The sequence below is a fragment of the Staurois parvus genome, unplaced genomic scaffold, assembly GCF_062004578.1.
Source record: "Staurois parvus isolate SC_StPar_1 unplaced genomic scaffold, SC_StPar_1.0 ptg000132l, whole genome shotgun sequence".
NCBI lineage: Eukaryota > Metazoa > Chordata > Amphibia > Anura > Ranidae > Staurois > Staurois parvus.
The window spans coordinates 3857316-3883618 of NW_028317928.1; the positions used below are offsets into that span (position 1 = coordinate 3857316).

At 44.9% G+C, this 26303-nt stretch overlaps 1 protein-coding gene across 1 annotated transcript; it reads right to left on the reverse strand.

The window, feature by feature from the left end:
* Positions 1–25611, reverse strand: LOC149466190 (uncharacterized). Its single transcript, XM_089672740.1, has 8 exons — positions 25463–25611; positions 17887–18016; positions 17158–17319; positions 16948–17071; positions 9803–10584; positions 9609–9720; positions 5760–5854; positions 1–1799 (listed from the first exon to the last, which is right to left on the reverse strand). Exons 2-8 carry the CDS (start codon positions 17962–17964, stop codon positions 303–305), a joined length of 2850 nt encoding a protein of 949 aa, XP_089528866.1. The 5' UTR covers positions 17965–18016; positions 25463–25611; the 3' UTR covers positions 1–302.
* Positions 25612–26303: the final 692 nt, after the last annotated feature.

Genomic DNA, 26303 nt, shown 5'->3' on the forward strand with positions numbered 1-26303 from the left:
TTTGGTGGTTAGATCATCTTCAGATGTGAAACATATGAGCAGCCTTTGCCTTTAATTATTATACAGAAAGAAAAATACCAGAACCCTTTTTTTTTGTAGAAACAAGTCAGCTTCATTTAAATAAGACACTATATGACTTAAAAAGTTGAATAAATAGAGTTTGAGGTGAAAGTTAAGAAAATCATAAATCATGAATATGATAAAAAATAGAGAACATAGGCGGAAGTCCAGGGTGCAACTTATGGAAAAGTTGCTAGAGAAGGCAGCTGGAGCACACCGTTGCGATGTCACGCTACTCCGACTTAGTCATAAGGGACTGTTTTGCGCTTCTTTGCTGGTTCCTCTGGTATGAGTTGAGTGTAGCTGTTGAGAAAGAGTGCCGAATTACGCTGCATGACCGCATTGTGATGCTGAATCAAGTCGGGATCCATGAAGCTCCTTTTATGGACAGGTGGCTCCCCATATCTGCTTGTCGAAGGTCGTGGGTGGTAACTGCTAGCAGACATCAACATCTTGTCTTGGGACTGGCTTGCCATTGATGTCGGGATGTTATTAATAATGGCGGGCATTTTATGCTGCGCTACCTCGGTGGTGATCGAATGGTTGATGCTGCTGCGCATGTTGTTCGGCATGGCTTGCGCCATTGAGGGGGCCGTCAAAAGGTGTTGAGGAAGTCTTTCTACCAATCTCTTTTTGGTAATATACCCTACTTTCTTTTTCGATTCTGGAAGAGATGCCCGGATTTTCATCGTCGTCATCATCGCTCGAATTTTTTGGATTCCTATTTTGGTGGAACGGAACCACTCCGAGAAGGCAGGGTTATAGTTGACGTTGGGCGCCAAATAAAAAGGGGCATCTGGTGCCATCATGGCGCCAGGCCTAAAGCTCCTGTATTTTAGATAGGCGGTCACTGGATCTCTGTCCGGTGCATGTGGGGTGGCGTACATCCTTGGCTTTACTTGTCGAACATTTTTGCGATTTTCCACCGTCTCCATCTGGCGATCGGTGTACTCCAAATACTGGTTCCCTCTCGGGTCCATTTTCAGCTTGATGTCGCCCCATTGCAGGTTGTACTGTTCTTTCGTCCGAAGGGCAAAATGAATTCCGTTGTTGAAAAACACCAAGTTCAGCAAGCTCGTTGGGTTGTCCATCGACAGCGTACCACTCTTGTAGAGGTTTTCAATGTCGTCATCCGTCAAAGCCTCCTGTCTGATCGGCGGATTGCTCTCTGCTATCTTTTTCAAAAATTTTATTTTGGCATTGAGAGACTGCTTGGTCAACGGGAAGTCCTTGCTGTTCCCGTACACGATTGTATGCATATAGCTATGTTCTTTTAGGTACCGATCGATGCTCCCCACCATGCAGCGGAGGGTGTGCGGCTCGTACTCGTTGCCATCCTTCCTTTTCACCACGAGAAGGAATTTTGAGAGCAGTGTGTCAAGCTCGGTATGAGGTATTTCTTCGATTTTGCGATTTTCGTTCATTTCACTCAAAAAATTCTGGAGTGTCTGAATGTCTGAGGTAGTTTTTCGGGCAGTGTTGATATTTTTTTGCTGCTGCTGTTGGTGTTGTTGCAGCATTTGGGTATGTTCCTGAGCAGGTGGAATTCCAAAATGAGTCAATAATTCCATCTGACCGGGAGGGAAAGTCCTCTGCGCCATAGAGCATCTTCTCACCATGCCGATGTTGTTCAGTGATGTAGCGGAAGTGGTTCCATTATCGGGCTGACTTTTTGGTAAAATCTGAGAGTTGCTTTTGCTTAGCGAAGAGCTTGCTTTTTCCTGAGGCCGAACATGGCGCTTAGAGAAGGGGAACAAAAAAAAAAAAAAAACATGGATTGTAAAACAAGATAGGATTTACAAAACAGGCCACTCCAGGACGGCTGCCACCAAAATAGCCCGAGGTGGAGCTCATAGGGTACGATGACATCACCCCCTAAGTCATGTGACGCTGTGGGGTCGATTTAATAAAAATGGAGTGTAAAATCTGGTGTAGTTGTGCCTGGTAGCCAATCAGCTTCTAACTATAGCTTGTTCAATTAGGCTTGGCAAATAAAAAAAAACCTGGAAGCCGATTGGTTTCTATGCAGAGCTTCACCAGATTTTGCACTCTCCAGTTATAGTAAATCAACCCCCTGTATCATGATAGAAGGTCATGTGACCCCTTCCCTTCCCATTCCTGGTATTCCAGGTATTTAGCAGAGGTGACCACAGGAGAATGGGGAAACCTGAAGAGTCATGTGGAAACGGAAAAATAAGTGCTTTTTCTGCATTAACCACTTCTAGTCCGGACAAAAAAAAAAACAATTTTTTTGCTAGAAATCCACTTAGAACCCCAAACATTTATATATATTTATTTATTTATTTTTTCAAGCAGAGGCCCTAGAGAATAAAATGGTGGGTGTTGCATATTTTTAGGTCACATACACTCATGTTCGGGCACTTCCTGTTTCAAGGGTGACAATGTGGTCCCGGCCTGTTATCCCGTCACATGTGTCTCTGATCTAGACTACAAGCGGCCACCTTGCATAGGCATGGTCCGCCATCGTCACTACCATTGAACTGGTCCTGAGCAGTGATGGGTTGCCGACACTGAATCCAGTGCATGTAAACCGGAAGTGGCTGAAAAAGACTGGATAGGACTGGCAGTAACGAGATGCAAAAAAATAGGATGGGAAAGAAGTAAAAAAAAACCAAAACAGTCCATCATGGGAAAATAAACTGCATCAATTGTTCGTGAAACAAGGTGCTTTAGGGTTTACATCTTCCTTGATTTCTTTCTGTGTTTTGAATCACTGTTACTGCATAGAAAACCTTATTCTGAGTTTTAGATCCTCTGCAGAAGACGAAACAAACTTTCATTGGACCCTCAACAATTCAATGTTGTGAGGCACCAAATCTATGAAGCTTCCTCCACCATGCTTCACAGTTTGGGTGAATATTTAGTGTCCTCTTTTAATGCTATATACATACGCTCACCAGCCACTTTTTTTGGTACACCTGTTCAATTGCTTGGTAACACAAATTGCTAATCAGCCAATCACATGGCAGCAAATCAATGCATTTAGGCATCTAGACGTGGGGAAGACAACTTGCTGATGTTCAAACTGAGCATCAGAAATGGGAAGAAAGGGGATTTAGGTGACTTTGAACGTGACATAGTTGTTGGTGCCAGAAAGGCTGGTCTGAGTATTTCAAAAACTGCTGATCTACTGAGATTTTCATGCACAACCATCTCTAGGGTTTACAGAGAATGGTCCAAAAAGAGAAAATATCCACTGACGAGTGTGTGGATGAAAATGCCTTGTGGATGTCAGAGGAGAATGGGCAGACTGTTGCTGTGACATTTAGATGGTAGGGTCAGAATTTGGTGTAAACAACATGGAAGCATGGATCCATCCTGCCTTGTATCAATGGTTCAGGCTGGTGGTGTCATGGTGTGGTGGATCCATCCTGCCTTGTATCAATGGTTCAGGCTGGTGGTGGTGGTGTAATGGTGTGGTGGATCCATCCTGCCTTGTATCCATGGTTCAGGCTGGTGGTGGTGGTGTAATGGTGTGGTGGATCCATCCTGCCTTGTATCAATGGTTCAGGGTGGTGGTGGTGGTGGTGTAATGGTGTGGTGGATCCATCCTGCCTTGTATCAATGGTTCAGGCTGGTGGTGGTGGTGTCATGGTGTGGTGGATCCATCCTGCCTTGTATCCATGGTTCAGGCTGGTGGTGGTGGTGTAATGGTGTGGTGGATCCATCCTGCCTTGTATCAATGGTTCAGGCTGGTGGTGGTGGTGGTGGTGGTGGTGTAATGGTGTGGTGGATCCATCCTGCCTTGTATCAATGGTTCAGGCTGGTGGTGGTGGTGTAATGGTGTGAGAGAGATTTTCTTGGCAGTAGCAAGGTGTACCTAATAAAGTGGCCGGTGATTGTAGTATTTTCACAGCGGTTTTTCAAATGCTTTGTTTGTTTTTTTTACAATGTACTTTAATAAATTTTAATGCACCAAAACACAAAATAATACCCCACTGTGACAGAACCATCCAGGACAGGGGCTTCTGGAGGGGACTGCAGGCTAGCCTCTTGCCTGACTATGGGCCCTGGCGTTTGAGGGGGCTCTATTCTTTGGGAGGTGTGTGCCTGGGGGGAACTTTGGAGTAGTTTTACTTTGGATTCAAGTCCATGTCTCCCTAAAACACACAGATTCTGAGATCTGGAGGACACAGATACAGATTTGGGGTCTCTGTGCCCAAACCAACATTGACTGCTTCAACCCCCTCCTAGACTCAGAGACTCAAAGCAGAAGATTATAATCCACTCATGACAACCTGATGCCGGGGCCTCCCGCTGTTATGTGTGATCTGTTTATTAGGGTGTTATGTATTCACTGTTAAGCATGGAATTGCGGCATACTTCAGTATCTAAAAATCTCCATAGGCGTTGCTTTAAAAGCCGTTACAGGTTACCAGCTTAGAGTCACACTGGAGATTTGGTGCTAAAATTATTCCTCTCACTGTGAAATTTGCAGCAACATATGTGGTGCGCTTGCTGTTCACATATGCAAGCAGGACTGACACATGCATTCTCTTTTTTTTTTTTTAATGTTGGCCTTCACTTGTCCTGCTAACCGTTGTAAACGTGGCTAAAAGTGAGAAATAAATCCAACATTTTGGGTTGTCATCATGACGGGAAAAGAGGCAAACTCTTCCAGTGGGGACACTTGTTCTCATGACAACTAAGACAGGATTTCCCTCAATTTGGTGGGATATCTACCAACTTCTGGTGTGACTACAGGACAGGAAGTGAAGGGACATCTCTTAACCACTTGCCCACTGCAGATAGCCGAATGACGGCTTCACCGCAGCCAGCCAGTTCTGGGAGGGCGTCATATGACGTCCTCCCAGAACGTGCCGTCCCGCGCGCCCCCCGTGATCTCCGTGTCCTACAGACACAGCTAATCACGTGATGTGGTAAAAAGGCCAATCACAGAGGCCTTTTACCATGTGATCAGCCATGTCCAGTGGCACAGCAAATCACCGGTAAATGCAGTTGCCAGTTATCGGCTGCACTTTCCTCACGTTGTCTCAGCATGAGGATAGTACTGACAATAAGCGGAAATTGTCAGAGGATGGATCGGCACTGATCATCAGGGCACTGATGATCAGTGCCCAGTAGTGCCACCCATCTGTGCCCAGCAGTGCCACCTACCTGTGCCCATCCGTGCCACCCCCACCTGTGCCCATCAGTGCCACCAGTCAGTGCCACCCAACAGTGCCCATCAGTGCCACCCCATCAGTGCCGCCTATCCCTGCCACCTTGTCAGTGCCGCCTATCTGTGCCCGTCAGTGCTGCCTATCCGTACCACCTCATCAGTGCTGCCTCATCAACGCACATCAGTGAAGGAGAAAGATTACCTGTTTGCTAAATTTTATAATAGAAACAAAAGAAAAAAAACTTTTTTTTTCTAAATTTTTTTGTAGCGCAAAAAATAAAACACCCAGCGGTGAGTACACACCAACAAAAGAAAGTTCTATTTGTTTGCAAAAAAATTATAAACATTTCATATGGGTGCAGTGTTGCATGACAGCGCAATTGTCATTTAAAAAGTGTGACAACGCTGAAAGCTCAAAATTGGCCCTGGGCAGGAAGGGGGTTAAAGTGTCCAGTTTGGACGAGGGGTTACATTGAACAAAAAAACAAAACAAATATATATATATATATATATAATCACACACACATATATATTTGATATACTTTAATGACTGTACCTGATAATCCTGGGATGAGTCATATTCGTCCTCTCTGCAATCAAGATAGGGATTTGAGGAACATTTCTCTGGTGTATTTCCACCACTGGATCCATCTGTGGGAAGAATGCAAACATGTGACTGAGGAGTAATGTATTTAATAGGATGCATCCTAAACTGATCTCCTTGTTGTCACCCTTGCAGCCACTGTACATGAGCCCACAGCAGCGGGATCTGTCGCAGCGTGATGCTGCTGGACCTATTAGCATTGTCACCACTGATTGCCAAGTCTGCAGCTTGTCAATCAGTGGTTGCCATACCTATCTCCACCCCCCCCCCCCACTCACTGATTGGATGAGGCACTGCCCATGAAAATGTAGTTCATTCAGAAGCACTGTCCAGCCCCTCTCACCTTGACTGGCAGTAATCTCAAGTGACAGGTATGTCATCCACATAACAAGCTTTAACCACTTGCTGCACGCCCACAATAGTTTTGCTGCAGGGGGGCGGAACAGCCGGGCTGGACGACGTACTGGTACGTGGACACAGCAGATCACAGCGCTCGGTACCTGGGGCAGCTGGGGTATCATGTGATCACTATGACCAATCATAGCGATCACACGATATTTATGTAAGCAAACACCATGTGATCACTATGACCAATCATAGCGATCACACGATATTTATGTAAGCAAACTGTCATGAATGGGTTTCCATTTATGACGGCTTGATTACTGTTGTGATGCTGTGATTGGCCCACAGCTGTCACATAGTACATGGCTACCTGTACAATGTGATTAGCTGTAGCCAATCACAGCATGTCAACAGTAACTAAGTTGTCATGAATTGAAACTTATTCATGACAGCTAAAACTATTGCTTATAACAGAGAAGTTCACTGTTATAAGCAATAACAGTGTAAAAAAAAAATCCCCAATCACCCCCCAAGTAGTACAGTGTTACTATGGTAATACTGAGCTACTCTGATGAAAGTATGTAACAAAAAAAAAATAGCCTTGAACCATGTGACCTCTGTGATCATTCACAGATTTCACACGTAGTAAGCAATGATGTCACAAGTGACATCTTGCTTACTACTTTGCATGTGATCACTGATTGGCCAATCAGTGATCACATGATCGGGACCTCGTACAGAGGTCCCGTCCGACGAATGTTCCGGAAGACACAGCTGGCATCGGATCGCAGTGCTGCACGAACAAGTAGGGTGCGGGGAGGTCGTTTTTAAATGACCACCCGACCCTGCACTGCCACCGTCTGGCCGTTTATATACAACGGCTGGATGGGAGGTGGTTAAAAAAACCCCAAAAATTAATACATTTTATTTACGTATAACATAGTCACAGTCTGTAACCCTGATCAATGCCACACCAGTCATTTGATGATGCTGTACTGCACTGATGACAGTATGTAGAAAAAAAAATGTATTTAATTACTTCATTTTCCAAAAAATAGTGACAAAAAATTACAACTTCAAAAAAACACTCCATGCCTCTTACTTAATACCTCAGACTGTTTACTTTCCAAAAAGGGGTCATTTGGGCCTATTTTTATAAAAAATATTTGCAACTTTTTCTAACAAACTAAGAAAAGTGTGTTTTTTTTTCAAATGATTCGATATTTTTTAGTTTCTACAGCAAAGTATTAAAAACCAAGTGGTAATTAAATACCACCAAAAGAAAGTTCTATTTGTGAGAAAAAACAATTGATAAATTAATTTGGGTACATTGTTGCATGACTGAGCAATTAAGCGCTTTCACACCGCCCTATAGCAGAAATACTGGTCCAGGGCGGCAGGGGTGCGCAACATCACGTATATAGAAGTGATTTTGAATTTCCAGATAGGAGACCTCGGCTGTCAATCACCGGGTCCTGGCCGGTGATTCCACACCAGCACCCGGCGATTACAGTGTATCACGGACAGGGGAGAGACCTGTATGTAAACGATACAGATCTCTCTCCTGTCAGCTCCTGCACACTGCTTTGTATGGCCCTGCATATCAGCATGTCTCCCTAGTAAAAACACACACAGCACACAGTTAACCCTTTAATCGCCCCAGATGTTAACCCCTTCCTGCCCAGTGTCATTAGTACAGCGTCAGTGCTTTTTGTTAGCACTGATCACTGTATTAGTGTCACTGGGGATGTCAGTGACAGTTAGTCAGCCCCACCGTGTCAGAATGCCAGCCGCAGTCCCGCTATAAGTCACTGATCACTGCCATCACTAGTATTAAAAAAATAATAATAATATTCCAGTATATATACCATTTGTAGATGCTATAACCTTCACGTAAACCAATTAATTTACACGTATTGGGAATTTGTTTTTTTTTTTCAGCAAATACATACAGAATACATTTTGGCCTAAATTTACACTGAAATTTGATTTTTAACATTTTTTAAAATTAGCGATCTTTTTTTTTTTTATAGCGCAAAAAAAAACCAAACAAAAACACAAAACTACAGAGGCATTCAAATGCCACCAAAAGAAATCTCTATTTGTTGGAAAAAAAGGACATAAATTTCATTTGAGTGCAGCGCTGCATGACCGCGCAATTGTCAGTTAAAGTATCGCAGCGCTGTATTGAAAAAAGGGGTTAAAGTGTTACTAAACCCAGGACCCTGCATTCACTATAACCGGTCTCCCCAGACTCTGCATTCACTATATCCGCTCTCCCCGGACCCCGCATTCACTACATCCGCTCTCCCCGGACCCCGCATTCACTACATCCGCTCTCCCCGGACCCCGCATTCACTAGATCCGCTCTCCCCGGACCCCGCATTCACTAGATCCGCTCTCCCCGGACCCCACATTCACTAGATCCGCTCTCTCCGGACCCCGCATTCACTATATCCGCTCTCCCCGGACCCCGCATTCACTATATCCGCTCTCCCCGGACCCCGCATTCACTATATCCGCTCTCCCCGGACCCCGCATTCACTATATCCACTCTCCCCGGACCCCGCATTCACTATATCCGCTGTCCCCGGACCCCGCATTCACTATATCCGCTGTCCCCGGACCCCGCATTCACTATATCGGCTCTCCCCGGACCCCGCATTCACTATATCCGCTCTCCCCGGACCCTGTATTCACTACAGTATATCCAGTCTCCCCGGACCCTGCATTCACTATATCTGGTCTCCCACAGTACACAGTATGTTAGGAAATATAAACTGCTAGATACCTTTTCTCATCAGCAGTATATAGCAGTCTTGTGACTTCTATCAGTGTCTAGCTGAGCACTGGTTAAAGCTTGTAGGAAGAGTTTTTATTCTCCTCTGACTGTAATATGAGGCTGCATGACCCCTGACCCTCTGTCTGGGCAGCACTGATTGGCCCTGTGCTGATCACGTGTACCCTTCCAAAGAAGGAAAAAAAAAACCTCTCTAGCCATACACACTAAACTCAGCATGTGCAGAGTGACTCCTAGAGCTTTATACTATCAGCACATGGATTGGGGACAGTAAAAGAAGGGGAGAATCAGAAAAGACAGGACCAAACAGCCTTTTCACATAATGCAGAGGATTAATCCTTTAGGTTCCACAGTGTGCAACAGGCATGCTTTACTGCATTTTACTGATTTTACTGTTCTGGGTTTAGTAACACTTTAAAGTAGCACAGTGATGAATTGCAAAAAATGACCTGGTCATGGTAAAACCTTCTGGAGGTCAAGTGGTTAATAACTGCAGAAAATGTAGTTTGCATGGTGGGTGGGTACCTATTAATTAAGAGGAAAAAAATATAGCTTTTAGAAGGACCTTAATGTTCCCTTAGCATGGGGAACCACGCCTGAAAATGTTTATCTACAAAATGTGGGCATCCAGGTAATAAACTATTCATTTTTTCCACCTGTGTTAATATATATAGGACTGTCTCCTTCTTTATATGTGTCATCCCATTCTTCATCATCCCACTCATCATCTGATAAGATCTCAATTTTCACTTCTTTCAGTTGCTCTTCCTATATGGGGAAAAAAAAGCCGAAACAATAAAACATATGGAAATGCAATCCTTACAATAATCTATCTCTTGGATGATTCTACCTCATAACACTGCTGGACGTCATCATCTTCCTGCTCCCAGTCTTTCCGGACGTGGCCAGCGTTCCATCTGCAGTCCTTCAAGTTACGCTCAGCTTCCCGTTTGTTGGCCTTTGGCGTGGAGTTAACTTCCCGTCTACAGTCCTTTGGAATCTGCTCAACTTCCCGTTTACAGTCCTTTAGGATGGTGTCCGCTTCCAATTTATAATCCCCTGAGGAATGTTCATTCTCCTGTCTGCAATCCTTGGCGGTGCTAACAACTTCCTGTTTACAGTCTTTAATAATGCACTCAACGTCCTCCCTGTCATCCTTTAACAGGTGGCCAGCTTCCTGTTTACAATCTCTAGGGATTAAGTTCATGTCTTGTCTGCTGTCCTTTTGGATGCGTTCGATTTCCCGCTTACAATCCTTTAAGATCGTCTCAACTTCTTGCCTACAAATTTTTCGGATTAGGTCAATTTCTTGTCTACAGTCTTTTTGGATTTGGTCAACTTCCTGTTTGTCTTCGTTTGGGGGGTTGCTAACTTCCTGTCTAGAATCTTTATAGATATGGCCAACGTCCTGCTTTAAACCGTTTGGCTGGTCATCTGTTTTCGGTCTACAATCCTTCAAGACACCGTAATCTTCATTTATAGACCCCTGGTCATCTTTGTCTTTAGGATCCCGGGTAATACTGCCATTTGCCTCTTCATGTTGCCGTGATACATCGACGACGTTCTCTAAATGATTTTGTGCATTAACAGGGCTGGGACTTCTTTCTGGTGTACTGCAGGTAATTGATTCCCCTGTGGGAAAAACAAATGGTGTAACTGCCTTGCCAACAGAACAGAAATCTAAAAAAATATAATATAAATATATATATATATATATATACATACATACACACACACATATATATACACACACACACATACACACATACATACATACACACACACACTCTTGTGGACACCTGTCCAAAAGGACTTCTACATATTTATTGGACATCCCATTTGAAAACCGTAAGAATTATTATGGTATTGGCTCCCCTTGTAGCTTTCTTCCACTCTTCTGGGAAGGTTTCCCAAGATTTTGGAGTATGTCTATGGGACTTTATGCCCATTCAGACAAAAGAGCATTCAGGAGATCAGATGCGGATACTGAATGAGAAGACCTGACTCACAATCTGCATTCGGATTCATCCCAATGGTTCTCAGTGAGGTTGAGGTCGGGACACAGTGCAAACCAATCAAGTCCCTTCACACCAAACCATGTTTTGTTTCTCATCATCTGGTTTTGTGCAAAAGGGGCACAGTCATCCTATAAACATTTAGAGGGGTGTCAACATAATTTTTGCCATAAAGTAGGTGTGATGGACAGGATTCCAAGTTTTAGCCATATAGTGTATGTATGCTGTATATTATTTAAATCATAGTCTAACCACTTGTCCACCAGTGCCATTTATAAATGGCAGCTGGTAGAAGGAGATTTTAAAACACACTGTGTCAAAATTTTTTCAGCCATTGGGTTTTCTGATGGAACGGATTTGGGTGGTGGTAAAGCTGTTGGCCCCCTCTATAAATGATAGCGAAATTATGTGAGTAGCACCTTGTACAAAGGCTTCCACCAAGGAATGAGTGGCAAGCAGTCTTTGAAAAAAAGGATAACTAGAGCCAAGATATGGCCTTAATATTACTCAAGGACAAATGATGATCCAGACTGGATCGGAAAGAGGTCATGATGTGTTCCAGCGAGTATTTCTTGGGATGGAATTGAATGGTCTTGCACCATGTGAAGCACGCTTTCCAAGTGTGAAGGTAGACTTAGTGAGAGGTGCGTTTAGAAGCGTAGACATAACTGAATCAGATACACCCCTGTTACTTAGAAACCAAGCTTCAACAGCCATGCCAGTAAAGGCAGGGAGGTTAATTGGTCCTTGGGGCAAAAGAGTGAGGCACTCTGGAAGAACCCACAGAGTGTTTGCCAGGAGTCTGATGAGGTCCATATACCACATACACTGGTTAGGACTGCACTATACAAAGGGGTCACGATGAGTGCAGCTTCCACAGATATTTGCAAATGTTCGGCAACTAAAACCTTTGTTTGTAAAACAAACTCTTAGTGTAATTTTTTTTTTTTTTTGCTGGCCAGTTGGTAACTGTTCTGGGAAACATAGTATATTTTGCTTTATTCACTTATTTCAAAGACATTTCATGTACAACATACTTTAGAATCTAGTTGTAAAATTGGGGTGGTTGCCATTTTTGTTCACTGAGTACCACATCCACCTGGGCCAGTTCAGTGCAATGAGTATTATCGCAGTACCCTCCAAATCGACTTGTGGAGTAAAGAATGAGATTCAGAAATGTAAATGTTGAACTGGTCACCAGAGCATCCACTGTTATGGCTAGAGGTTCCCTATTCCTGAAGACAAACTTGCTCAGTTTGTTAATGAATCTGGAAGCCAGGAGGTCCATGTCCCATGTTCCCCACAGGTGACAGATCTTGCAAAAACAAACTGGGGTGAAGAGACCATTCTCCTGGGTCCACCCCTTGACTGAGGAAGTCCGTTTGCCAATATTGTACACCTGAAATGTGCATGATGGCTGGAAAGTTCTACCTAAACTAGAATCTGGCTGGCTTTTCTTTGAGATGTGAAACTTCTGGTTCCTCTCTGGTGGCTGATCTTTGTCACAGATGCAACATCACCCAACTGAATCAGGGTAAGTTGAGAAGTTTAGTGCTGAAGAGATAACCGAATCCCTTGTAACTTCAGTATGTCAAGCAGAGGACAAGCTAACACCAGCAACCAAGTCCTTGGACCAAAAGGGTGTCCAGGACTCCTCCACAGCCCGACAGGCTGGCATCCATCCATCAGGAGAATCTTCCAGACTGATGGAAAAAAAAAGGATTTACCCAATTCTGACGCTGGATCCGTGATCCACCAGGGCTGAGACAACCTTGTCCTATATGTCAGGTGAATGGGTGAATCCAGAGACTGATTTCTTGTCCCACACCACCAGAATGTTGTGCAGAAATGGATGGAGCGAAAGTGGGCATATAGACTGCCTCGAAGAAAGCTACCATCAAGCCCAGAACTCTCATGCAAAAGAGTTGGATGACTAATGGACTGTACAGTCCAAACAAGGGAGCAAGAGTCAGAGGAGCTTTTGTTGCAGAAGAAAAATCCTGGACTAAGCAGTACCTATAGGGAGAACCTAGCAAAATGTCAGTTCCTGTGCTGACTTCTGAAGGCTCAGGGTCCAACCAAATGTCTGTAGAGGCTGAACAATATATTGGGCATTGAGTGATAAAGTCTATGCCTACTGTTCCCTCAGCAGAAGGTCATCCAGGTATCCCACTATGGGCATGCATTGTGAGCATTGCAAAGCCAGCACCGGAGCTAGTTCCTTGGTGAATATTCAAGGATGTAGTGGGCAGTCCAAAGCCAGTGAACTAGTACTGACGTGTTGGAAGGATGGTGGCATGCAAGTAGATATCCATGAGGTTCATAAAAGAACGTTTTTCAGATTGAAGGAAGCAATGTTTGACCTGGTGGATTCCATGTAGAAGAGTTGCACCAGTGCAGCGTAAAGGTCAGGTAGTCTTTTTGGAGACACTGAAAGAATTGGCAACATGAAGCAGGGAGGAGGTGGAAAAAAGATTCTTAGCTTGCAGCTCCTGGACAACACTTCCTGTACTCATGCATCCAAGATACTTTCAGTCCAGAAGATTGCAAAAGTCAGCAAGCGTTTACCCACTTTGAGAAAGACGCACACTGTCCTACAGTGACAGCTTTAATAAAGGTGTTCTCATATGCACAGAAAGGAGACTCATTCCGGATATAAGACATACAATATCAATAAACCTCTCTAACTGGATGGAGTTTTGTCTTTTTTCAGCCAGACTAACTATGTAACGTAGCAAGAGCGCTAATTGCTTCAAACCAAGTGATCTGTAGACCACGTTCAAGCTTCTTATTTATATCCTTGGTCCATACCTCCAGGGGTTGACAAATGGATATGACAGTAATTGCAGGTTGCAGGACAGGTCCTGCCAGGGAGAACATGGACTTGGAAAAGGTTTCCAGTTGCTGATCAACCAGATCATTAAATAATGGAATATCCGAAACAAGAACAGTCAATGTTTTAAAGGAAAGAAAGGGTCCACTGCTTAATAAAAGCCTCCTCAAGGTAGTGATGTAGCAAGTATACCAGGAAAGTTTTGACAGGTTGCAGAGTTTTAAAGGAAACCCACAATGGTAACCAGAGAGAGTTTAGAGGCAGCACAGTGGCCAAGTGGTTAGCACTTTCACATAGCAGCACTAGGGTTGTTGGTTCGAATCCCAACCACGGCACTACCGACCTGGAGTTTGCGTGTTCTCTCTGTGCCTGTGTGGGTTTCCTCCCACACTCCAAAGACATGCTGGTAGGCTCTGTGGCTCCTGTTTAAATCAGCCATGGTATGTGTATGTATGGATGTGAGTTAGGGACCTTAGATTGCAAGCTCCTCGAGAGAAGGGACCAGGGGCGGACTGACCATTTGGAAACTCGGGCACTGCCCGAGGGCCCGGGGTCAGTAGGGGGCCCCATGAGATGCCCCTGGTACCTTTTTCATAGGCTGTTTTGAGTTTGGGCAAGGACACAGGGGCCCCATGATCCCCTATTGCCCGGGGGCCCCATGAGTTTGCAGTCCGCCCCTGGAAGGGACTGTTGTGAATGTACAATATATGTGGAAAGCTCTGTGTAAATTGATGGCGCTGTATAAGTACCTGTAATAAATAAATAGTTCAGATGTGAGTTGCTACATATCTGGACGTGTACACACCGTATCAAAAAAACCAAACTGGTATCTGTAAAGTGACACTAAATTACATCCATATACCCCAGAAATAATCCATACACATTTACATACATACATACATTTAATGGCACTGTAATTTATTTTTTCTTTTCTTTTCTTTTCGTGGAATTATGAATGAGCTGCTGTGCCCGCACAAAAGAACGTGGCACAGATGTGAACCTAGCCTCAAAGGTTATTTTTAGGACACGTTCACACTAGCTTTGTCAGCAGGCATCAGACAGGCTTTGGGAAGCGTTTTTAACGCTTCTCAAACACCTATGAAAATTCTGCACATGACAGCACACTGTGCTGTTTACACTGAAGCGTTAGCGTTGCGGAAAAATTGACTCCTCATGTCCAGTCAAGAGGCGTTGAATCCTCCCATTCAAGTCTATGGTGACGCTCTTCAAACGCCTGGCAGGCGTTTGCGCCGCGGTAATACCATTAAACTTCATTATAGGCGTTTGTGGTGCGGTTTTAATGCTTGGCAAACGCCTATCAAACACCTCAAAAATGCGCATAAGGGGTTTGGGGAGCATTAAAACACGCTTCCCAAACGCCTGTCTAAGGCTACGTTCACACTTGACTTTATTTCTAACTCCTTCCAAATGCCTCTATAGCGTTTGACAGGCGTTAGCAAAGCGTTTTTAACGCTCTCCAATCGCCCTATGCTCATTTTTGAGGCGTTTGCAAAGCGTTAACACCGCTCCACAAACGCCTATAATGAAGTTTAATAGAATTAACGCTCCGCAAATGCCTGCCAGGCACTTGAGGAGCATCACCATAGACTTGAATGGGAGGTTTCAACGCCTCCTAACTGGACATGAGGCGTCAATTTTGTCACGACGCTTCCCTGTGAACAGCACTGTGTGCTGCCATGTGCAGAATTGTCATAGGCATTTTAGACGCGTTAAAAATGCTTCCCAAATGCCTGTCTGACGCATGCTGACAAAGCTAGTGTGAACGAGCCCTAACGCCTGTCAAATGCTATAGGGGCTTTTGGCAAGTGTTAGAAATTAGTCAAGTGTGAACGAGCCCTTAGGGTTGGGACAGGTGCTAAGTTTTAGCCCTGGTTCACATATATGCGGCCGTGCGGGCCATGCTTTGCGCGGGCACAAGAGCGCATTCATTTGAATGGACTCCCGTGCTCCGTGACACGCAGGGAAGAAGCTCCTGCACTTCTTCCGAAAACGCAGCCCACACAGGAACCCTGGTTCCCAGTACGGTTGCATTTTCCAGTGCGGGCGGCGTGCCATTAGAACTTATGAAAGTGTACAATCCAAACGCAGACGTTCCTGCATTAAAAATGGCGGTGTGTATAAGTGGGTGCTGCAGCGACCGTCGGCTGGAACCGAACAGAATCGGCAAGGGAGAATGTCACCAGCACACCGAGGATCACCAATATGGGTCCAAAGGTTTTAATAAACAATCCCATAGTTACAGCAAGGCAACGTTTCAGAGTCTCGCAGGACCCCGTGTGACCATATGCCTGATGAAGGGGTCCTGCGAGACTCTGAAACGTTGCCTTGCTTTAACTATGTGGTCGTTCATTAAAACTTTTGGACCCATATTGGTGATCCTCAGTGTGCTGGTGACATTTTCCCTATTAGAACGAATGACACGCACCCGCAGGTTCGCATTTCTCTTTGCAGGTGGTGCGGCTGCACGGATTTTCGTGCGGATCTGCAGCGGCACCACCCGCACAGATGTGAACCTAGCCTTAGTGGTCACATGATGTAAAGATTAAATGCCTGGATCATCTTATGGGTCAAATTAAGGTTATGGACCAATAAGTGTGTGTTGGGTCACTACCTGCTTATTTTGGCACCAATTCCCAATTTTGGAGACCTACCTGGTGCTGGGTTCTTGCCAACATACCACCCACAATGTTCCTGGTAGCTGGAGACCATTTGATCCAAGCTTTACATCACATGAGGGAGCTTGGAAGCATGTTTTTCGTGGTAAGAAAACGTTTAGCTTTATATTCAAAATGAGAATGTTTGGTAATGGAGACATGTACCCTATTAATCCATGTGAGTACTTTCTAAAAAAAAAAAAAAGAAGAAGAAAGAAGAAAATGGAAGAAGAAAGAAGAAAATGGAAGAAGAAAGAAGAAAATGGAAGAAGAAGGAAGAAAGAAGGAAGAAGAAGCAGAAGGAAGAAGAAAGAAGAAGGAGGAAGAAGAAAGAAGGAGGAAGAAGAAAGAAGAGGAAGAAGAAGAAAGAAGAGGAAGAAGGAAGAGGAAGAAGGAAGAAGAAAGAAGAGGAAGAAGAAGAAAGAAGGAAGAAGAAGGAAGAAGAAGGAAGAAGAAGAATCCTAATTCTTACCAAAAGGTGAAGGGATCTGCCAATCGTCCACCATGATATCCTCAAAGAGTTCCTTGTGTCCCTCCAGATACTCCCACTCCTCCACTGAGAAATGGATGGTGACATCCTGACACCTTATTGGAACCTGACACACACAATGATACAATCACCAGTTAGGCACATCCCTTGTCTGTTACTGGAGAATGTCCCAGAATTCCCAGCACCGCTCACCTCTTCCGTCAGCAGCTCAATGATCTTGTTAGTGACTTCCAGGATTTTCTGGTTGTTGCTCCTCTCGGGAATCAGGGAGGGAGGTGGAGGCTCTGTGATGGGGATCTGGCTTTTGTTATGTGGTGTGTTGCAAACGCATGGTTTGTTAATAGGCCCATAGTCCTAAATAAGGAGGAATAGATCCATGTCACACTGTATATGGTCATGATCCATTTAAACATTTTGTATCAATACAAACCATATTGTCCTCAAACAATACAAAAGTGCAGAAATACCATCAGGCGACAGCTTGAATCCTGAGCCTGTATGCACAATTAGATGACACACCAAGGACCTACTTGTTGCTAGTATCAGCTGGATTGCTTCCAGCCTGGTCATTCTGTCTTGTGGCAGTACGTCTGTCTAATATGTACAAAACTCCTATTAGTTTTTGGATTGCGAAGACAATTGGTCATTGAATGATGGGTATAGCTCAGATAAGAGAGATAGAACTCCTATAATTTTCCTCACCTCTCCGGTCAGGTCTGTGTTTTATTAATAAAGGTAAGAGGGATGTCATGTGACCTCCCAGAATCCTCCTCACCTCTCCGGTCAGGTCTGTGTTTTATTAATAGAGATAAGAGTGATGTCATGTGACCTCCCAGAATCCTCCTCACCTCTCCGGTCAGGTCTGTGTTTTATTAATAGAGATAAGAGTGATGTCATGTGACCTCCCAGAATCCTCCTCACCTCTCCAGTCAACAGGTGGATGATCTTTAGGGTGAGCTTTAATATCTTCTTAGCCACATGGTCTCTGTTGCTGTCCATCCTCAGGGAATCCACAAAGCAGGGTCAGCTTGAAGCAACTCCAAGAAAATTTCTACAAACAACCAATGCAGGTTTAAGATGGAAAGACTACTGAACACAATGAAATTGGGCAAACACCATCTACTGACAATTAATAAAACTATTATGCTATTATAGAAAAAAAATATCTATTTTAGTAGCTGTAAAACTGACAAAATAGGGAGGATTTTGTTTTGCAAAACCACTAGAACTACACCCATCTAGGCATTGTAAACCTTCCTACCTGCACTTTATATTTTCCACCTGCATAAGTCGTGATCATGTAGTTTCACAGTGTCATTTGTTGACCTGTACATCGATTATCTGAATATGTAGGTAGATTCGCTTCCTCGAAATCAATAGTGATAAAAATAATCAACACATAAAATGCATCAAATCAGCAAGCAACAAGTGTCTCTACCAGAGACAAGCATGCTCCAATCCTCCTCCTGTAAAGAAACATTGTTGGGGGATTAATCGGTAAAGTCATCACGCCCGTCGAATACCGGAAGTGCGGTGTTTCTTATTTGTCTCTGTGGGTACAGACACAAGCACTCTCCAATCCCCTGACGATGTTCTCTGGTAACGAAATGCATTGGGTGGGGATTCATTGGTGAAGTCATAAGTAAAAACGTGCTCATGCCAGTGATAATACAGATTGTACTCTGAATATTACACAAATTTGTGTACCAAAAAAATGTCCATGCAAACCATCCAAGATATGAAGTAAATCAGCAGGTAAGTGTTTTCATCAGGTGTCCTTCATCGCAAATTAAACAACCTCTTACTAAATGTCCATGATCTCTAGTTTAAAACAGAGATCATAAAGCACTTGTATAGTAGATCACTGGAAGGGCAGACAACTTTGGCATGCAATAATCTCTAGGGGGGGGGCCAATACACACGTACACGCACCAGAGAACCACCAGCTTACCATAATAGGATTCAAATATTCCTCTGAAATGTTAAACACAAGCGGTAAACCATATAGTGTAAAACCACCATAAAAATTGCATTTATTTAGCAGCAGACAGGTACATAAAATGTAGGTACAGAGACAAACAAGAAACACCACACTTCTAGCAGTCGACGGGCGTGATGACGTCACAAATTAAGCCCTGCACAATGTGTTTCGTTACCAGAGAACATCATCAGAGGATTGGAGAATGCTTGTCTCTGTACCAACAAATACAAAAAAGAAACACCACACTTCTGGCAGTCGGTGGGTGTGGTGACTTCACCAAATAATCCCCACCCAACGTGTTTTGTTGCCAGAGAACATCATCAGGGGATTGGAGCATGCTTGCCTCTGTACCCACAGAGACAAGCCAAAAACATCACACTTTTGGCAGTCGGCAGGCGTGGTGACTTCACCAAATAATCCCCACCCAACGTGTTTTGTTGCCAGAGAACATCATCAGGGGATTGGAGCATGCTTGTCTCTGTACCCACAGAGATAAACAAGAAACACCACACTTCCATCAGTTGGCGGGTGTGACGACTTCACCAATTAATCCCCACCCAATGTCTTTCGTTACCAGAGACCATCGTCAGGGGATGGAGCATGCTTGTCTGTGGTAGAGACACTTGTTGCTTGCAGATTTGATGCATTTTATGTGTTGATATAATTTGATGGCTATTTATTGATTTCAAGGAAATGATAAAATTAGTATGCAGCAACCAATATTTTGGGTACACCTAGCGCAGAAATTTTTTTCTTTATATACACTGTACATAGAGTAAATGTTCACATTCCTAGGTTAGAAGTTCTTCTAACTTACATTCGAACACGCATTCAATACTAATAGGCCCGATTTGTACATAACTAACAACGTATTCAAAACTATTCAATCTAAAACATACAAACAGTTACTAATAATAAAGAAAATATTTAAAGAAAAAACAACTTCAGTCAATAGGGACTCAAACCCAAGAAATCCACAGAGGAGAGGACAAAAGATGTATTAACTGAAGAAGAAGGGAAGGCAGAAAGGTACGACAATTATAAAGGAGAGGTTGGAAGATATGTCAGAGAGCAGAAGATGGAAGATAGTAGAAGAGAAAAAGATGAAGAACATGATAGTGCAAGAGGAGAACATAACAAGAGGGAAGAAGGCGATAAGCCGTGACAGCGGAAGAGGGGAAGGCGGAAGGACAAGACGTGACAACGGAGGAGGAAGAGGACAAGATGTGACAACGGAGGAGGAAAAGGACAAGACGTGACAACGGAGGAGAAGACGTGACAACAGAGGAGAAGACGTGACAACAGAGGAGAAGACGTGACAACGGAGGAGAAGACGTGACAACGGAGGAGAAGACGTGACAATGGAGGAGAAGACCTGACAACGGAGGAGGAGGAGAAGACCTGACAACGGAGGAGGAGGAGAAGACCTGACAACGGAGCAGGAGGAGAAGACCTGACAACGGAGCAGGAGGAGAAGACCTGACAACGGAGCAGGAGGAGAAGACCTGACAACGGAGCAGGAGGAGAAGACCTGACAACGGAGGAGGAGGAGAAGACGTGACAACGGAGGAGGAGGAGAAGACGTGACAACGGAGAAGAAGACGTGACAACGGAGAAGAAGACGTGACAACGGAGAAGAAGACGTGACAACGGAGGAGGAGGAGAAGACGGGACAACGGAGGAGGAGGAGAAGACGTGAAAACGGAGGAGGAGGAGAAGACGTGAAAACGGAGGAGGAGGAGAAGACGTGAAAACGGAGGAGGAGGAGAAGACGTGACAACGGAGGAGGAGGAGAAGACGTGACAACGGAGGAGGAGGAGAAGACGTGACAACGGAGGTGGAGGAGAAGACGTGACAACGGAGGAGGAGGAGAAGACGTGACAACGGAGGAGGAGGAGAAGACGTGACAACGGAGGAGGAGGAGAAGACGTGACAACGGAGGAGGAGGAGAAGACGTGACAACGGAGGAGGAGGAGAAGACGTGACAACGGAGGAGGAGGAGAAGACGTGACAACGGAGGAGGAGGAGAAGACGTGACAACGGAGGAGGAGGAGAAGACGTGAAAACGGAGGAGGAGGAGAAGACGTGAAAACGGAGGAGGAGGAGAAGACGTGAAAACGGAGGAGGAGGAGAAGACGTGACAACGGAGGAGGAGGAGGAGAAGACGTGACAACGGAGGAGGAGGAGAAGACGTGAAAACGGAGGAGGAGGAAAAGACGTGACAACGGAGGAGAAGACGTGACAACGGAGGAGAAGACGTGACAACGGAGGAACAGGAGAAGATGTGGCAACGGAGAAGAAGACGGGACAACGAAGGAGGAGAAGGCAGAAGATATGACAACACCCCCTCTCCTCAGTGGGGAGCCAGCTATGATTCCTCTGGAAGCCACAGCAGTTTCCTGTATTTAATGCCGATGCCAGGGACCCGCAGCAGTAGACAGAACGGGTTGTGGGAAGACAGCTCTGGATTCCAGGCACTGGTCAGACCTGTTTTTAAAAGTCAGAAGCTCACGATATTTGTGACGTGTCACTAAAACAGGAAGGCCTCCTGCACAAGCCACATTTTTAGGCATTTTTTTTTTCTCACAGATCTAAACGTAGCCCATTGTTTTTAAAGAGGAACTAAACCCTCCTCTCCTTTTCAGCCAAGGAAGCGGCCATCTTGTCCTCTGTGGATTTGCGGGTTGCCTTTGTGCTGCACACGTGAGCAGTTATGGCACCGGACATTTGATGGTTTGGCAGTTCAGTTGTGAGCACAAGCAGATGTGACCGTTATCGTTCCTGGCATGCCTTGAATTTAGCAGTTTTGGAAGATGGTTACATTGATGGGTTTGTAGTATATTGTGTATATTGATGGGTTTGTAGTATATTGTGTAGTTCCACTTTAAAGCAGAACTAATGCAGGCCATAGACAGGTCGAAAATTGGCAGATTTTCGCACCGTTAATGGGTTAATTGAGCGACATATCAGACTGGATGTCGCTCCACTTCCTTAAACTGAACCTCTCCAAAACCGAGTTTCTTGTCTTCCCCCCAGCCCGAACTCCACCCCCCATTGACTTCTCCATCGTGTCCAACAACACCACCATCAAACCCGCCCCGCAGGCCAGAGTACTTGGTGTCATTCTGGACTCCAACCTATCCTTCCAGCCCCAAGTCCAATCTTTAACAAACTCATGCAGACTCCACCTCCGCAACATCGCCAAAATACGCACATTACTGCAACTCCCTCCTCACTGGCCTGCCTCGCCGCTGGCTATCCCTGCTTCAGTCGATCCTGCGTACGGCTGCCAGACTCATTCACCTTTCCAACCGCTCCGTTTACGCCACCCCCCTCTGCCAATCCCTCCACTGGCTTCCGATTGCGCAACGGATCAAATTCAAAATCCTAACACTGACGTACAAAGCTGTCCACCATACTGCCCCGAACTACATCACTGACCTAATATCAAAGTACCGCCCAACACGCACACTCCGCTCTACACAAGACCTCCTTCTCTCTAGTTCCCTGGTCTCCTTCTCCCATGCCCACCTCCAGGACTTCTCCAGGGTGTCACCCATCCTCTGGAACTCCCTGCCCGAACCCATGAGATTATCACCTACTCTCCTCTCCTTTAGGTGCACCCTGAAAACCCATCTCTTCAGGGAAGCCTACCCCACCCCCTGCTAACTTGCCGACCTCCTCCACTCTTCCTACCACTCCATCCCCCACAGCTTTCTCCTCCTATGCCACCATCCCCTCCCTCCTAAATTGTAAGCTCAAAAGAGCAGGGCCCTCGATCCCCTCGTGTTTTGCATTGTATTGTATTGCTATTGTTCTGTCCCCCATTGTAATGTACAGCGCTGAGCAAACTATTGGCGCTTTATAAATACTGTATAATAATATTAATAATAATAATTGGTTGGCTGTTTTTCGGGGTTTTGGCACATTTTTTTTTATCGGTAAAGTTGGAAAAAATCGGCCGATTTTGCAGATCGGCCGACTTTCCCGGCAATGATGGGCAAATCGGCCGATCGTTTTACCGATAAATCTGCGCATGAGCAGGGACCTGCAAGAAGCAGGAGAAAGAGAAGAAGAAAAACATCTGTATCCGAAATGGATACAAATAGATACAATGTTACAACTGCAATACTTTTTCATGTCAAATATAATAGCGGAGCTCTCTGCAGGGACAGAAGTAATTAAATGCCAGCCGTAGACGGGATGAAAATCGTCTGATTTTTATTACCGTTGGTGGTAACGTCGGCCTATTGAACGACCGATTTTTGTTTTTTTTTTCTAAAAAAGTCCGGTTTTCGGCCCGTCTATGGCCTGCATAAACCCATCAATTTAATGGTTTAAAAAATCAGTTACATTGCCAGCATGCCGGGAATGAAAACTGTCACAGCTGCTTGTGCTCACAACCAAAAACTGTCCAACCATCCAATGTATGGAGTCAGAACTGATCACATGTGCAGCAACTGCAAATCAGACTACGATGGCAGCTTCCTTGGCTGTAAAGGAGAGGAGGGTTTAGTTCCGCTCTTGGGGTACTTGCACATAGTATGGATGTACGACCATCAGATCCCTGGCACAGGGGTGGGCAACTGCAGCCCTCCAACTGTTGCTGAAGTACACGTCCCACGATGCACTGTAAGACTGAGCGATAAAGCGGAGCTCCACCCAAAAGGGGAAGTTCCGCTTTAAGGATTGCTCCCCATTAAGGATTGGCACCTTTGGGGGGTGGGTACCTGAATTTGACAGGTACCTGCTTCTACTTCCGGTCCCATCGCCTAGGCGATCGGAAACAGAAGGTGTCCTCCCTCCCTCCCTGTAGTCTTTTGGGACACGTGACAGGTCCCAGAAGACTACAGGACCATTCATGAAGCACAGTACTACTTGCGCATGCGCAGTGGGCACCCGGCTGTGAAGCCACAAGATTTCACACCCTGGGGCCCACACTGAAGATACCGGCCTCCTTGAATACAGGACGGCCGGTGAAATGGGTTGCAGGGGGGACACACCGCGGGACAGGTAAGTAGCTGTTTTTTCAAAGTCAGCAGCTACAGTTTTTGTAGCTGCTGACCTTTATTTTTTGACAGGTGAGTGGAACACCGCTTTAAAAACATAAACCCCAGAGGCATGATGGGAAGACTGACAGTGAGGCATGATGGGACTTGTAGTTCCACAACAGCTGGAAGGGCCTCATTTACCCACCCCCCAGTCCTGGCAGAAAACTCCCCATATAAAAACACAAGGCTGGGTCGTACCGTGAATGAACGTAATTTCGCGAGCGCGCACACAAAACTCCTCCCAGCTTTTTTTGGGTCACGTTGTGCGCCCGTATTTTGTGTGCTGTCTGGCAACGCAGATTTTTGTCTTTTCTTTTACGTGACGAGGTTTACGCATTTGAGTGCACAGGCCCATTAAAAACAATGTGCTGCATTTAGACCAGTAAGAAGGAAAAAAAAAGCCAGAATGCCAAAAAGTGGTTTTTTTAGGTGTCCCTTTAGGGCTAGGTTCACATCTATGCAGGTTGCATTTGGCCCGTTTCTGCATTGTGTTTTTTTTTACGCGTTTTTTTTTTTTTTAATTTTTCTTGTTGCTAGGCAGATTTAAAACACAAAAATGCATAAAAAAAACGCAATGGTCGTTGCTGATGTGTGGGATGTTTTTTTTTTATTGTTTGAAGGCATGTTTTGGGCTTTGTTCCTCCCCCCCCCCATTTCTGTTTCTGGAATAAAAAAAAAAGGAAAACGCAAGGTATTGTCAAGGAAGTTTTGGATCCTTGCGGTCTTTGTTTTGTTGGATTGCCATCTCTGTTATTCTGTTTATTACGGGATCTGCGTATCCGCGTTGTTCCATTTAAGTGTGATCCTGCTGTCGCAATGATCTCATTGTGGATTCTGGAAGTTCTGTTCCATTTTCTCTATTATCTTGACAATTAAAGTTGTTGTGGATTAGAAAAAAAAACAAAAAAAATGCACTACACGCTTTTCTACAGTGTTTCCATTGAAGTCTATAGAACTAAATGAGACCTTTTGTGTTCAAAGTCCCCGCCCCTTTCCAAAAACCGCACCGGGTGAAAACGCGGAGATGAGAACCTGTTCCATAGGAAGTCATGTTAAATGGACTGCTGTGCGTTTCTGAAAACCGCTGCAGAGAACGCTTAGGTGTGAACCTAGGGTCAGACAACGCGTTTCGGTATCATGCAAATAACCCGAAAAAGCGACCTATGGAACCTGAGGGCGAAGCGCGACCCAGAGGTCACCCATAGGCCCCTATAGCTGGGAGAAAGGTAGATCGATCCCCAAAGCAGGAATACAGAATGACGCAATGAGGGCCCAGGACATCAAAGCCACAACAAGGAATATTATATGAAATGGATGTCCCCTCCCCCCATGTGATATCCTCCCATGGAGGGGGATCCCCCTGACACAATGGACATTTAATATTCCTGGCAGCCATGAGCCCAGCTCAGCCCTCCACACAGGCTATGCCACCTACAGATGGCAGATGGGGGGCGCCACAACTCACCTACATGCAGGGTTCCCAAGCCTCAGCCAGAAGAAGAAGACATTGAAGCCAGCAGTGGGATAGCTCCTGCTTTGACATAACTTAAACACCGGATATTAGTTTGTTATAAACTTCCTGTCTGCGTTCCAAGCCTCTCTCTGGTGGACAGCCGCCAGCGCACGCTAGAGGCCGAACTATCCCAATGTTAGCAACGGCCGTTCTGTGTTTCCACTCGGGTTCCATAGTCGGCCATTTCCCTGAAGACCACAGCCTTAACTCGCTTACAGAGAGACGCAGGAGTCAAGAAGAAAAAAGGAAAACGCCTCTTGTTCTGCTGTGTCCCTGCTAAAGGCGACACGGCGCCATTTTGGAGTAGACCACTCGATGCTTTTCCGTCATTGAATGGTCAGAGAGAGTTTATTTTATACAATAGCAACAATTTAGAGCAATATCTGCAATGTTGTCGCCCTTTTTTTACTTCAGTTGTGTGTTATATATAATATTTTCACATCGACTTGAATTACATCACCTAATGGAAAGGGCATTTTACGTCAATTATGTGTTATATAAATATTTCCACATTCACTCGGCTTTATGTCGTGTAAATGAAAGCTTGCGGATCCCAACACAACCATTTTGACATTTTTTAAAATGCAATTCTAAACACGAAGGGTGATACCTTAAAAAAAAGCTGTGAACGAAATGTCTTCGTGCCAGGATATTGTAGCCTTATGGGGTCACCATTTTCTTGAAGCCAATCTTACATTCATATTAAATTAAGTGGGAACAGAAAAATGGCTCCTGGAATAAGGACAGTTTTTGAAACAAGCAGTTTTATTTCATGTATAAGAAATGAAATTTC

Bases quoted from the DNA above. Each gene is read 5' to 3' on its own strand.
- LOC149466190 (XM_089672740.1), bottom strand. From the start codon at position 17,964: ATGGACAGCAACAGAGACCATGTGGCTAAGAAGATATTAAAGCTCACC. The intron at 17,320-17,886 runs GTGAGGAGGATT...CTCCTTATTTAG, and splicing joins TCCACCTGTTGACTGGAGAG to GACTATGGGCCTATTAACAA. The intron at 5,855-9,608 runs GTGGAAAAAATG...TTCTTCCCACAG, and splicing joins TCCTATATATATTAACACAG to ATGGATCCAGTGGTGGAAAT.